Raw genomic sequence first — 14,499 nt, 5'->3', positions numbered from 1 at the left:
TTTAGGTTCCATCCATTTTATTGAATTTATAGACTTTCAAACAAACTTGTACAAATTGCAAAACAGCTTTTGGTAACATGTCATTGTTCTCTTATTATCGTTATTAGGAAATAAATTAAGTGGATTAAAAGTAAACATTGTGAATAGAGAACATAAAAATACAACAGAAAGAATAATACAACAAAGAGCAAAACAAGAAAATAGAAAGAATGAAAGAAAAAAGAGGCAACTGTTTTCCACAAAAATCCCAACTGCATCTCGTGTGCAGTAGACAAGCTGAACTGCTAATCAGGCTAACCGCTGGTCAGTGTAATGCAGTACCTCCTAGTAGTGAATGACACCACATTTTGAAATTTACAACATCAGATGTGTGCTATTTTGCACTGTAGTATTGTCTTTATACACCAGGTGGCGACACAATCACACAGCCTGGCCTTACCGCCCACTCCCACCTCCATCAGTTTTCATACCCTGCACCTCAACAGATTGGGTGATCTGAAAGAAGGACAGCTGTCATTTTACTACGAAGCCTCCAAAAGCAACCTGTCTTCATTGTGTTTGTTTTCAGATGGGTGTATGCATTCTGCACTAAATCATTCAAATACTGTGGAGCGATTTCTGAAGCTAATGCATCAGTTTTTTTGCAGATCTGTCTTGTTTTTTAACACTGTAGGGCTGAATATGATTGGTGAGACACTCACAAAAGTGCAACCAGTGGTTTCTTATCCTCTCCATACAAAGATCAAGATTTGCACAGCACTATTCTATAAACATGCACACCATGTATTCACTGTCTGCATTTAAAGTCCATAGCTGTTTTATTCAAATCAGTGTTCCATACATTTCACTTTCCACAGACACAAAATTCTAAACTTTCCCCCCTCATCTTTCACTATAAATCCAGAAGATTTGTATGGGGGAAATTATCTTGATGAGAACAAATAATAAATACACCAAGGAAAATGTCAATACCAGCTCTGTGTGAAGAGCAGCATGTTTTTGTGTGGGAGTGGAGTTGAGGCACAGGGAGGCATAACAGAGTGGAGGAATTGATGCCCAGAGGGCGTTGTGTTCGGGTAGAGCGTGTCCACTGCCAGCAGCATCTGATTTAGCCTCGATATTTCATTCAAGCCGGTCTGTTCACATTCTTTGCTACTCACGGGGAGGTGCACTTTGTCAATGGTTAAATATATAAAATGTGCTCGTGCACAACAACTGCAAAGTGCACTGCACATGCCATAATGAGTTTAAAATGTTAAACTGCAATATAAGAAATGTTATTTGTGTCTATGGACTTAGCATTGCACAGAAACCGCAGTCCCAAATAAAATACACGGGAAGGATTCTCTCTGCTTTTTGAGAGGTCAAGGCAAAATAATGTTCAATCTCCGTTTTGGTTCTTTGAAGAACTGAGAATTATTTTCGGTAACTTGGTCACATAGCCCCTCTACATACAGAAGGCATTTCCTCACAACAACACAGAACCTCAGAAAACTTCAAATAGCATTGGAAGTAAAACCACCAAAAAGATTATTTGTTAATAATATCAAAAATACCAACAAACAGGCAAAAAAATAAAACAGATTGGTCACAGCAAATTTATGTACACATACACATTAAGAAAAGAGCTGTCAGTGGAGTTGAGGAAGGGTTGGGTGAATGGGGGAGAAGGAGGAGAAAGATTTGGGCAATTAGATAAGCCCTGTATCTTCGCTATACAGGGGAGTTACAGGGGTTGCCGCGATGGCAGACCAGGGACGGACGAGGTGAGAGGGAGAGGGAGAGTCGCGGCTGTACGTTCACCTCTTCTTGGGGGCTTGGGTGGTGCGGGGTGGGGTGACGGGCCGACCAGAGTTTACACCACCGTACTGGTACTTCGCCTTCTTCTCTGAGGGCTTCAGGATCTTTAAGACACGAAGAGAAATGAGAGAGAGAGAGAGAGAGAGATGAATGTGTGACCGGTATTGAGACCGGTCAGACAAATATCAACAGTTCAAATAAATGGAAATTGAATTCCTAACACTACCTGGAAAGAACACATGAGGGACTCATCAACACTCATCATGCCGCCTGCATTGTCAAACTCCCCGCAGTAGTTTGGAGCAGAAAAAAGTGTGACCAGTTGGCGTTTGGCAAAGAACTCGTATCCATCCTCCACAACCTGTTAGACAGAAGACACATAACGTTATTCCAACGCCTACAGCGATCAATACCAAGAAACAGATCTTCGGCTAGTTTCACGATCCAACTTCGCTATCAAGGTTTGAGTGTACCAAACCACCTACAGCTGAATCGATATGAAACGCCCAATGCAGAGCCGAAATAGTCGCAGCTAATTTAACAATAACAACTCTTGTGCTTGTGTAGTTCTTCAATCAGTTAATGTAAAAGTTCTATTCCTGTCAGAACCGATAAGCAACATTTTTAGGTCATTATAAAAGGTAAATACTCTGAATGTTAGTGTCACGAATGCATTGAGTGCCTTGTCATTCTGCGCTTATGACTATTTTAAATACAAAAAAACAACAACTGAATGCTTGTATATAGAAAGACAGTGGAAGAAGAGATGGAATGGGAGCAGGAAATTAGGGGCTACATAGTTGCTAATAATATGTTTAGCTTATGTTTTAGCTTTGTCTTCTCATCAGCAACAGTAATTAAAATGGAAGTCAGGTATCATTAAAGTGAATGGATGGGCAATTATAAGTCTGAGAACAAACAAACAAAAAAAGCCCACAAGATCAATTTTCTGGCTGTGTGTTTGCAGCCATTTTCACTGCACACCCAGACTCTCAAACTTAATTCCACTCCTAATTACCTGGTGGGCTCTGCAGATGAGGTCCAGGTCATGGCGGTTTAGAAACTTGCTGACCACATCTGCCCCAAAGGTGAAGGAGACACCACGGTCGTTCTCTCCCCAACCTTGCACGTCCTTATCTGGATCTGACCACAACAGGTCGCACAGCAGGCCTGGGAGACACGAAGACAGAATACAAATGGAGATAGGAAGCACAGAAAACAGGAGAGAGTTGAGAGGAGAGCATAAACAGACATCGAGCGGAACAAAGTGCTAAAAATCCTACTGACTTTTCTGATGTAACACAGAAGATCTACTGATGTAATAGTTGTTCACTCAGGAAGAGAGGAGCTGGGTTTTTTCCATTTAAACATAAACTTACATTCCCAAGGAAGCGAACATGTTCACTATCAAGTACGTGCAGACACATAAGTACCTGTATCAGGCACATCTGTTGGCCTCATGATCCTGCGAATCTGCTCCATTGACTGCAAATCAGGTGATAGGCCTGAAATAGATAATGAAGAGGTTAAACTTCATTGGAGATGCCATCAATGCATTTCCAACAATGGCTTCTAAATACTACAGTTCCAAATTGGGACGTGGAGAAAATTAGCGTCATGAGGAGCTCTCTCACCTCCGTGGCAGCAGAAGATCTTCTCATCAATGATAGCAGCAATGGGGAGGCAGTTAAAGCAGTCAGTGAAGGTCTTCCATAACTTTATGTTGAACCTGCGCTTGCCTGGTGAAACGAAGAAACACATATTTTCAGCACTAAGTTATTTTTGCTGCTGAGGACAGTTTGTGTGTATACATGTGTGCAGCCCTGAGGTTATCTCTACGCACACTCATCGTAGAAGCCGTAGATGCGGTTGATGGAAGCACACTCATGGTTGCCCCTGAGCAGGAAAAAGTTCTCTGGGTATTTGATCTTGTAGGCCAGCAGAAGGCAGATGGTTTCCAGAGACTGCTTCCCTCTGTCCACGTAATCACCCAGGAAAAGGTAGTTTGCCTCTGGAGGGAAGCCACCATACTCAAACAGCCTCAAGAGATCTGTGTACTGCCCATGGATATCACCTGAGAAAAGATGGAAGAGGAGAGGACAAGGTGTTAATTAGGGGTCGTTAGAAGGAAATAAGGTGGGAGCTACTTATAGACGAAAACAAGAATTTAAAATAGAAGCAGAAGCAGTGGCAGCATTTAGAGACCATGAAAACATACTAGAATATTATCAAAGCAACTACAGGAAAAGACAAAGACCACCAACTACTCAAAACCACATTCTCACTCTCATGTATGCACACACATCCCTTTCTCTCTGAAGTTGTTCTGATTGAATCAGAATGCAGGTTGGTAGGATTATGTGACTTTACTTTACTGGAACTACAGCAGCAAACCAAAGGATACACACACGACATGAACCATTACAACTGCCACCAGATCAATGCTGTAGCCGGCGGGCAATGAGCCACCAAGGGAAAGAAGGCTCACAATCCAGGTTAATCAAAAAACATGAAGGACGCACATACCCTCATCCACACGCACTTCCACAGAAGCTAACTTTAATTTTAACAACTCTCCCAGGACTCGGGGTCAAACTCTTCTGTGTTTGACATTAGCCGGGCAGTGATGAGTTGGAGTTGCTCTCATGAAAGCACAGGATCTCTGCAGAGGAGACTCGCTTCATCACCTAGCCAAGACCTGCTTCCTTTTATATCCTCTTGCACCAACTTAAGGGTTGCTCTAATTTGGGCTAAGTGCTCCAGACACAGATAACTGCAGAGAGCTGCACCAGAACGGCTGAGACAATAATAACAGACCTTATTGTGACCAAAACAGAACGCAGATTCATGTGCCACACTCTTTTTATGGCAATGCTTCATTACAAAATGGCACCAAATACAAATTAAAATGAAATAAGTCCTTGTTAGGTCTTGCAGCTGTCTGACCCTGAGATTAAAATGACCAACAAAAACGGAAACTTTATACTGAAGTCATTTTACAGTGCCCGTCAGGAATCCATGCACCAAAACCCAAACCGCAACTGGCACCAAAACCTACATGGCAACAGGCTTCTGCTTATTTTGGTCTGTATTTTAAGATGGCATGCAAAACGTCTCTGTGCAAATGAATGATTTCAGGAATACTTCTGAATGTTTGAAGTCTAACTCTGTCTTATACTTAGTCCCCATAACGTTCTTAGTTGATTTGTGTTCCACCATCTCTTTGCCCTGAACACACCTCAGGTTACCGTCTATTTTGATGCAAATACTGGCTATGCTATCAACATCACAATCCTTCACATTAATAATACAATACAAAAATTTCAATGAAACAAGTCATAAAGTATTAACACGGTGTTCTAGAAACATAATCCAGGTCACAAGCGGTTGGTATGAATTCAGGAAAGCTTTGAAAATGTCCAGACTTTAATTGTTGTTTTGACTTGTATATTTTTTTTTAGAAAGGAGACGGATGAGATGATGAAATGGCAAGTAGGGATCCAATGTGTCATTATGGCCACATTTCTGTTTTCTAATTAACATTACTTTAGTGCCACAATTACAAAATTAGTCATTTCATTATTATTTTATCTTTAGGCATACACCGCAGTTGTGCCAAACTTGCTAAAGCTGGAACAGACTTCAAAACTGCAGAAACCTACAAATGTCACGTAAAACACGAACACACCAACTTTGACCAACACAGCATGTTTTAAAGGCTTGGCAGTGAAAAAACAGCACGTACTGAACAAGAAAGTAAATACAGAGGACTGAGTAAACACAGAGGACATCACACAGAGAACAATACATGTTGTTTGTGCCAATACAAAAACAGACAAGGACATGAGAAAATAAACAATTAGCATAGCTCATCTATGCTGCAGAGTCTGCTCAGAAAAGGATAGGGAATGTAGGAACAAAGCCACATTTGGATAAACTGGTAGATGGACAGGCATGGCAACACCGACTGTAATCTCTGAGGAGACAGTTGGAGGTGAGTGAACTGGGGCTTATTATAAGAGCAGATTTAACTTCAGCTGAGCTGTGTTACTGTAGTAAAACCTGGATAAACCGGATTATAAAATGATACTCTATCATTCAGCTTTGATTTCGGTATTTTTATTTCTCCCTTCCCCACTTGTGATGTTGACTATGCTCATTTTAAACATGTTTAAAATACAATAAATCAGTTGTAGGTGGAATTAGTTCACACCTACTATTTGATTAGTTAGTTTTACACTAAATATCCTCAACTCCTCATGAGGAGTTGTTGCATTTTATATTTTTTATTCTACAAGCACTTTTTGTTTTTTACTTGCACCTTAGCTTGACTCTTCTACCACATGTAGTATGTGTGAACTACTGGATACCTTGAATTTCTCTACGAGAGTGAATAAAGCCTCCATCTATGACTAAGTTATTACTGAGTGTAAATTGTGAGCTGTTTTTCTTTTTATGGGTCAGCCTCTGCATGCCCTCTCACAAGGAACTGTAGGACGACAGTGAGTAAATTATTTACTTGACCTGCTCTGCAGTGTCAAAACAGTGTGAAAATAGCAGCAGAGAGATTTAGGTTTTAAAAAGCAGACCGAAAGATGGAAAGCTAAAAAAGAAAGCCAACAAATTAAATAGACAAAAAACAATACTAAACCTGAGGTCAGTGTTTAAACGAGCACGATTTATCTTTCAAGACAACACAATATAATAAAAAGTTCAAACACAGCCCCACGGTAATAAAAGTGCACAGCGGTCCATTACATGCCACCCATATGAGGTGCATAAATGGATATTCATATCAAGCCAGCCATCAGGGCAATGGTACTTAAGTAGTAAAATTGCAATCAAATGCACCGTTGCGTGACCTCGTGGAAAACAATCAACTAGTTCAAGAGCACCCACACAAAACCACAACACTATGATGGCAAACACTGAATAATACAGCTCAGAGAAACATCTAAATGAAACAACATAAACACTAAACTACCGGCCTGTCTGTTTTCATTTATAACAAGATGTGAAAGTATCACCTGAGGAATCCATATAACACCTCATGATGCAGGTGTAAAACTAAACAACACAAATAAACCTGTAATCAGAGGTTTGATACAATGAAAAATGCAAACAGTGAGCACAAATCAAATCAAATTCAGGGCAAGAAATAAATTCTGTGATACTCTACTAAAATATGACTAGCTGCAGTTTTTTTTTAAATACTAAAGTATGTCTTTGCTCCAGCCTATGCTAGACACAAAACTTCTCTTCTGCTTGAGAAATCATGTCTGGCCCAACTGGCCGATGTCAAACCCTGTCAGAGCTTTGCTGCTCTTAAACTGTGTCCATTTTCTCTTGTCTGCCAACATAAAAAAATTAAGTAGTCAGCTCAGTCATTTTAGAAAGAAAATCTAATTGTCTGGCAGTGAATTCTCTCAAATTCTCTGATTTAACTACGACGGTGAATGCATGAACAAAATGTATTTTAGTCTGATAGATTTGCAATCAACTTTGAATGAAGAATACTTCTAAATTAAAATAAAGATTTTAACCACATGAACCCTGAAACCATGTTTGTGCTGCCTTTGCTCTGTTCATAATAGTTTTTAACAGATCCTTTCCCAGTGTAAGCACCGCAGTCCTTGTTAACTGCAAAAATGTTCTGTGAAGCTCACATGAAGCTTATGCTCCGAGCAGATTGAGCTGGTCAGATCAAGTGGATCTGCTGCAAAGTTCCAGTGTTTCTAGAGCAAAAATTCAGCTTTATATTTCCCTTGCCAGCATTTTCATGCTCAAGCCTCATATTAGAGAAACACTCTACTGATTCATCACTTCCATTAAAAGCACATTAGGGTGGCAAGAATGAACAGGAGGGATAATTACTGTGAACAAAATCTGTTTCAAAGTCCTATCCTTTAACTTTTACATTCAAAGCTGTTGTAGTGAACTAGAAAATGATTTCATCTCATCACCTTCAGTCGGTAAAATGTTTGTGTTAATTCTCAGTAGGAAATTCAAAGCATCTTATTCACCTCAGATTTACTCACATACAGAATATACAGTGTGCATCCTTTTGGTCTTCCTTCAGCTAATGCAACAGGTTAATAAACTACAATATTTTCTGAATCAGTCCAATCCTGTTATGTTCAACATGCTCTCCATTTTGCAGACAACTATAATCGCCGGGTGTTATTAATCATCGTCATTGGCCTACATTATTTTGACAATAAAACTGCTATTTAACACATCCCCGCAATGATGGTTTAATCATTATTATCTAGGTCACTGAACAAAGAACACCATTGTCAATAACACTGAATAAAAATCCAAGTTATGGATTTCACTTTATTTGAATAGATGATAAAGCCAAACAGTGGCAAAGCTGCAACAGTGACATTAAGGTGATACATGTGAGAAAGAGCAGGCGCAGAACCTGATCCGAGTGGTCTTAGTAATAATTAAAGACATTCACTGTTTGGTCTTTACAGTCGGTGCCGATGCTCAGGAAGCCTGCCGTCACGGCCGAGGGTTAAATGCAGCTAATCAGTCTAGGGTTAGAAGTTCAGCAACAATGCAAAGAAAGTTAAGTAGCGAATAAAAAATTTAACACAGTGACGGATAACATCACCTAAAACTCAAGTCTATGTGGAGGAAGACATTTGGGGTCTTTACAAAGCCATGTAAAGTCAAACATGTGGATACCATCACTTTTCCATTATTTAGAGAAACAATCAATGGGACTTGATTAAAATGCTACTTCCAATTATCACATGTATCACTTAAAAATAGAAATGGAGCTATCTGAGGCTGATACAATACTAGACCTGCATAACAACAATTTCACAAAGCAAATGTGTGTGAGGGAAGGAACTGGTAAACAGTATATGAGCTTGTGTACTGTATTTTCAAGGACTTGCACATATATTAAACAGTTCATAGCTGTTTGCAGTTGCAGCTCTACACTGGAGGGAAGAGATAAAGCATGTGGGAGTGTGCTGAGATATGCAGGAGCGAGCTAGAGATAGTGATAGCTATTTCAGCTGAGGAAACAGGGAGCTCACTTGTGCATGCGCTTCTTTGCTTGTTTGCAGTCTGGCTATATTGTGAGTGTAAGACCGTGACACACAGTCTGTGTATATGTATGGATATATGTAACCTTCTGTAACACACACAGGACAGCTGAGTCAAGAGAATAACAGTGGTGTAATGTATGACCCGGGCTGAGGCAGTGTTGTTCAGCGCTTTCCTCACGTTTATGGAGTTTGCCAGTCAGTGAGAAAAAGCGCCCAGCAAGGGAGGACTGGAGGCATGCCATATTAATCAAAACTTATTGTAAAAAAAGTAGCCGGCTGGACTTAAATGAATATTCGGCTGTTTGGCTGGCAGCCAGCGTGTATGGAAAACTCTGGTTATCCGTTCTGGTTACATAAGTAAACTCTGAGCTGCATCAAAGAAATAGATTGCTGCTCTGGGCTGTGCAGATCAGGCTTTGTGGTCCGTGCTCTGCAGAGTGGGAGTTCGTCATTGGTGCACCCAACCCATCGGAGTCAGAATGTAGCTTTCTGCAAGAGCTGTACTTTAAAAAAAATCACATTATTCTGTTGTTTGACATTTGTGAAGGGCCATAGGAAAATATTCAAAACATATACAGTACTTGTAAAATCAATTACTGGATAACAGAGAAAGCAAACATAGAAAATGCCAACCTTCTTCCTTTCTTCTATGCACAGTTTGAAGGCCTTGTGTTTTTCTTTAGCTGGTATATGACTAATTTCTCATTTTCACTGCAGCATGTCAGTTTAAGTAGTGGTGGGATACGCACGGCGGCACTGCATTGATCTTCAGAAATCAGATATTTTGGCAGGCTAGAGTAAATAACTGAAACTGTATATTTTACAGTCATTTTCAGATTATTCTTACCTTCCTGTGTTTGCAAACCACTCAGTCCAGCCAAACTTTGAATGCATAGTCAGACCAGAGAATATTACGCAGCAAAGACAGACAAACAGGAGAGCAGCACAAAGCAGCAAGTAAACAAGCAAAAGCAAGCATGAGATGGTGAGAAAATAAACTTTAACAAGAGCAGAAATGGAAAGCACTGACCACAGATCTTCAGGGGGGCCTCAAGCTCCAGCAGGATGGGCTGGCTGAGGAAGATCTCCCTGGATTTGATGCAGAGGCCCCGCACCTCGGCCTCCGTCATCTGGACTATCTTCCCCGGACGGCATCCTCGCACTGGAGAGGAGAGAAAAAAACACAGTCAGTGCTATCAACAGTTGCTATCAGTGCTAATAAAGAAAAACCTGCAACCCCCAAACACCACAAAGTTCATCAGAAGGAGGCCATGAGAGAGTAATTTTTAACCTCAGGGGGGAAAAAAAACACTTACAGCAGAAGCAAATAGCTATCTTAAAAGCTGATGAACTGTGGGCGTAATGACTCTGTAGCTTATAGCTGCTTAGTCTCAGCCATACTTTAGAAACCCACTGCATACACTATGAGAGCAGCTTGCATCTTCAGCAGTGGTGTGGGTTTATTGGCTGTGTAGTTGCACTGTTAGCTTAAGCCTACTTTCTGGCATTCTGCCACAGCTCTGAGAGCAGATTTATCAAAACGATGAAAACAGGAGCAAGAACTGGCGTAAAACGCTTGCTATGGTCAGCAGCTGAAATAGTAAAGATATGACAAGTGAGATTATACGGAAAGAAAGTTGCTTCCTTGTCATGTCAGCTGGAGACCAGAATATAGACATGAAAGTTTATTTTGGCTCTTAAAAAAGTCTGATATACTTGATATTTGTATTTTATTTCTGGCTTGGAAAGCTTACTTGGTGCAAAATGAACCGTTTAGGATGGAAAGAAAAATGATGAACAAGCCCAGAACCAAAGCATTATGTAATAACTAACCGTTTTGTTATTGCCTTAAAGCTAGACGCCCACTAAAGAGTCCAATACAGTGCAGCTGAGCCTCTGGAAAGGATGACAAATTCTACATGCGTCAAACAGGGAGCAAAAATGGATTAACTAATGTACTGATGATGAATTCCCAAAGCTTAGTCCACATGTTATTGTGCGTATAGAAATGTACACAAGCAGACATAAGCTACTTACACAATATATGCAAACTTCTTTACTGTCACTGTTTCATGAGTCATCGAATCCAAAAAAAAGTTTGAGAGAAGTAACAGAACTAGAGGAATGTGGATGCTCACAGATGGTGAATCTTGAGTGCCAAAAACTATTTGAGGGCTCCACCAATTTTAATTATGGTGCTTTAAACCATCAATTTTCCTTATCCACCATCTACTGTATCTGCACTGCCTTGTGCAAGCGTGCCGCGCATGGCAAGAAGCATGAAATTGCAGAAGTAAGGCTCTTTACTCAGCAGCCAGGCCTCATCAGAGCAAGAGTGAGTTAAGCTTGGATGCTTAGCCTGCTCAGCTTTAACACTGAACCCTTTACAGTTCACACTTGCACTCTGCAGACTGGCACTTTTAAAAGAGATTACGTTCCTAAGAACATTGAGGGGCAAAGGCTAAAATGAAGCAATGCCATGGATTTGCAACCATCATCAACCAAATCACTGTTTGTGTGTGTCTGAAACTTTGTGACTGTACACATGACTGGATAAAGGAATGCTGTGTCCCCTAAGTTTTAATTGTAATGAGTAAATACTCTTGCTGACACTTGGCTTTCCCTCAAGACCGAATTTTCTCAGACAGCAAAACATACAGTAAGCTACTGTGTGATGCTGAGATGCAGAATAAAGGCTCAAGGCCTTTCAAAGTGCCTTGTTTGGAAACTAAACACTAAACAATTTTTAGTCTCTTGATAGAATTCTGTATATGTGTGCTGAACTTTAGGAAATATCAGCAAAAAGGGGTTTTTAACTGTTTTCAGAGCAGGCTCAAGACCAAAACTTTATATAATTCCACTCCTTTCCTTTAGAAAGTCTAGAATAGGAATCTACTGGAAAATAGTTCCGCCTTGGTGGCAGCATTTCACTCATCGTAATTATCAATTTATCAGTTGCTATCAAGGCGTGTGTCTTTATAATACTCACTAATGACTCTGTATGAAACCCACACCACTAACTACAAAGCCAAGCACTTATGTAACAGGTCTATGTGGTGATAACATCCAAATTAGTCATTTGCTTTGTCAGCATTACAACAAAAAACAATCACCATTGTCTTTTATGCACCACCAAGAGCACAACAACAGTGAAAATTTATGAAAGATGCCAAGTCCAACTTGTGATAAAATTTGAGCAACATAATCAACAAGTCACCGTGTGAGCTGAGTGCCAAGAAATCCAAGATCCAAGCTACCCAGCTGAGAAGAGAGGCAAGCCACAGTCACAGTCTGCAGATGAATACCAACTAGATGAAGACTATGACAGTGGAGATGCAAATTGGTATTTTTTAAAAGACATTAACTGTAAGCTTTATACTATCATTTTTTATTGTTTTAGTTTACTCTATTTGATGTTAACTTTTTAAAAACCAACACTGCAACAAACACAAGGAAGAGGCGGTGTGACAGTGTTTACCAGCAATAATTGCACATAACAAATCCTAGCATAACATCTTGTCTCATCCCTCCAACAGAGTCACACCTACTGATGGAAAGTATGCCAAGGACAGCTGAATTTGCCGTAGTGGTCTGGTCTGACTCAAAGGATATCTCACCGGGGAACAGAAAAACTGCCTGTCTTCTTTGTAACAGGTGGATAGCCAACACAAAAGGACTCTTGCACATCTTTCTCTCTTCCTAGACCAAAACTTAGCCCTCACACACCAACAAATGTCCAAAGTGCAAAAGCAATAATACCTTAGACATGAACTTTTCTCTAGACTGACCTGAGAAACATACTGCTTTGACACTTCTTTCTAAATTTGATACCTTCCATTTGCCATTCTCTCTTGTACTTATAATAACACATAGACATTTAAAGGGAATGTGAGCATGAATCAAAACAACATGTCCTCTAAAATACACACCTACAAACCAAATGACCCAGAAAAAGGTAAAATGACTCAAAAATCTTACTATTTGGCACCAGAGGATCTAGTGACAAGGACATTTAATATCAGATGAGAGGATTAGCAGTATATTTTGTGTTTTATGTTTGAAATTTCGTTCCACAGCTGAACTATCTGTCCAAAAATCCCTTCACAAGAAGGTGACATTAACCAGGTCACCAATGGAAACTGAGCTTTAACTAAATCATAACGTCAACTGTCAGGTACCGCGGATATAGAGCTAAAATTCAACCGTGTTAAATGAAAAGCAAAGATTGCTGCTGGCAATCGGTGTTTCTGTATTTTGTGTTATAAAGTGTTACCGTTACAGGTTACACGCAAACAGAAAATCGTCCCCTGCCCCTCCTTCTCGACACCAGCCGTTTATAATTGAGCAAATGAACCAGAACGCCGCAAAAAAAAAAAAAAAAAAACACCAGAAAGAAAGTTTAATTAATGCTAAAGTATAAACCACGACGTGATATGTTAGTAGCCGAGAGAAACGTAGATATTACTGCGCAAACTGAGACATGTAGGCGTTCACTGCGTACACTGTTTATAAACACGGCCAGCTAACGGTAACGTTAGCCGGAGCTAGCCGGGCATAGATCGTTAACGACTGACTGACATTAGCGCTACGAGCTAACACTTTCCGGCGTCCTGTGAGGCTACCGCGAATAGCTACGAAATCACTCTCAGACCCAGTCTAAAGGACCCAAACGTACACCTCTGCTTAACATAAAAGACTGCAGTAAAATAATTCACCTTCCAGGAGCCGAGAGATGAGGCTATCCACGTTCAATTCACCCTCCGCCATCTTCACACTGATGTAGTACAATGTAGCCGGTTCGATCCCCCCCGCGGACACCAGGAGACGCTGTTGCAAAAAAAAAAAAAAAAAAAAAAAAAAAAAAAAGCCAAACATAAAAGGTAGATGCCCCAATTTTCCCTTGTTAATTTAAATTGATTTCATATTTTATATCATTATAAAAACTTATCAACGTTAGAAAATAGCTGTATTATTTTGTATTACTTAAAATCCCTTGTATTTGCTGCACTTGCTACTTATTTGTCTTCTTGCACTTCCTGTTTACTGTCTTGCAGCACTTGCTTTTTCTAACCTACATGTTAGTGTTTACTCTCATGCATTAAAAAACAATCTGAATTTCTATTAAATGAAAATCCATTTGGCAATGAAACTATCTCTAATTCTGCAACAAACTAATTTGCACCCAGCATATACTAATATTTTGAAAATGTTTTATTTGCATTGCTGGGAGACTAATAATAACTATTGACAGTCATACAGTAATTTAAAAATATGTATTTACATTTAAACTTCATGTATTATTGGTCTTAATTAAGTAAAAAATATTAAGGGTATCAGAATATGTACCTAAAGTGTGAAAAGTACAGTAATTGAGTTACTACGTGAACCTGTTTATTAATTGGATTATACATTTGAAGAATAAGTGCATCATGTGTGTAAAGTAAATCCATTATATACGCTGCTAAAAAATTATTAGGAGTTAGGTACGATATTTTAACCTGAAACCTATGGTGAAGTAAAATGATAAAATAGCAGGGAACGAAAATACAAATAGGTCAAAATTGCATTTCAGCACTTCAGTAACTGTACTTTTCACCACTATAAGTTTGTGACATCATAAACAGAAGCCGTGGTT

General features: G+C 39.7%; 1 protein-coding gene across 1 annotated transcript; it reads right to left on the bottom strand.

Annotated features, from left to right (window-relative positions):
* LOC110955917 (serine/threonine-protein phosphatase PP1-beta catalytic subunit-like) lies at positions 1–13,688 on the bottom strand. Its single transcript, XM_022201092.2, has 8 exons — positions 13,580–13,688; positions 9,895–10,026; positions 3,644–3,874; positions 3,435–3,539; positions 3,234–3,305; positions 2,819–2,970; positions 2,027–2,161; positions 1–1,904 (listed from the first exon to the last, which is right to left on the bottom strand). The coding sequence occupies exons 1-8, from the start codon at positions 13,629–13,631 to the stop codon at positions 1,800–1,802; spliced, it is 984 nt and encodes a 327-aa protein (XP_022056784.1). The 5' UTR covers positions 13,632–13,688; the 3' UTR covers positions 1–1,799.
* Between the last annotated feature and the right edge of the window lie 811 nt (positions 13,689–14,499).

This window comes from Acanthochromis polyacanthus, chromosome 1, assembly GCF_021347895.1.
Source record: "Acanthochromis polyacanthus isolate Apoly-LR-REF ecotype Palm Island chromosome 1, KAUST_Apoly_ChrSc, whole genome shotgun sequence".
In the NCBI taxonomy this organism is placed as follows: Eukaryota; Metazoa; Chordata; class Actinopteri; family Pomacentridae; genus Acanthochromis; species Acanthochromis polyacanthus.
Note: the sequence above shows the minus strand (reverse complement) of the source record. Positions and strands in the feature narration are given on the sequence as shown.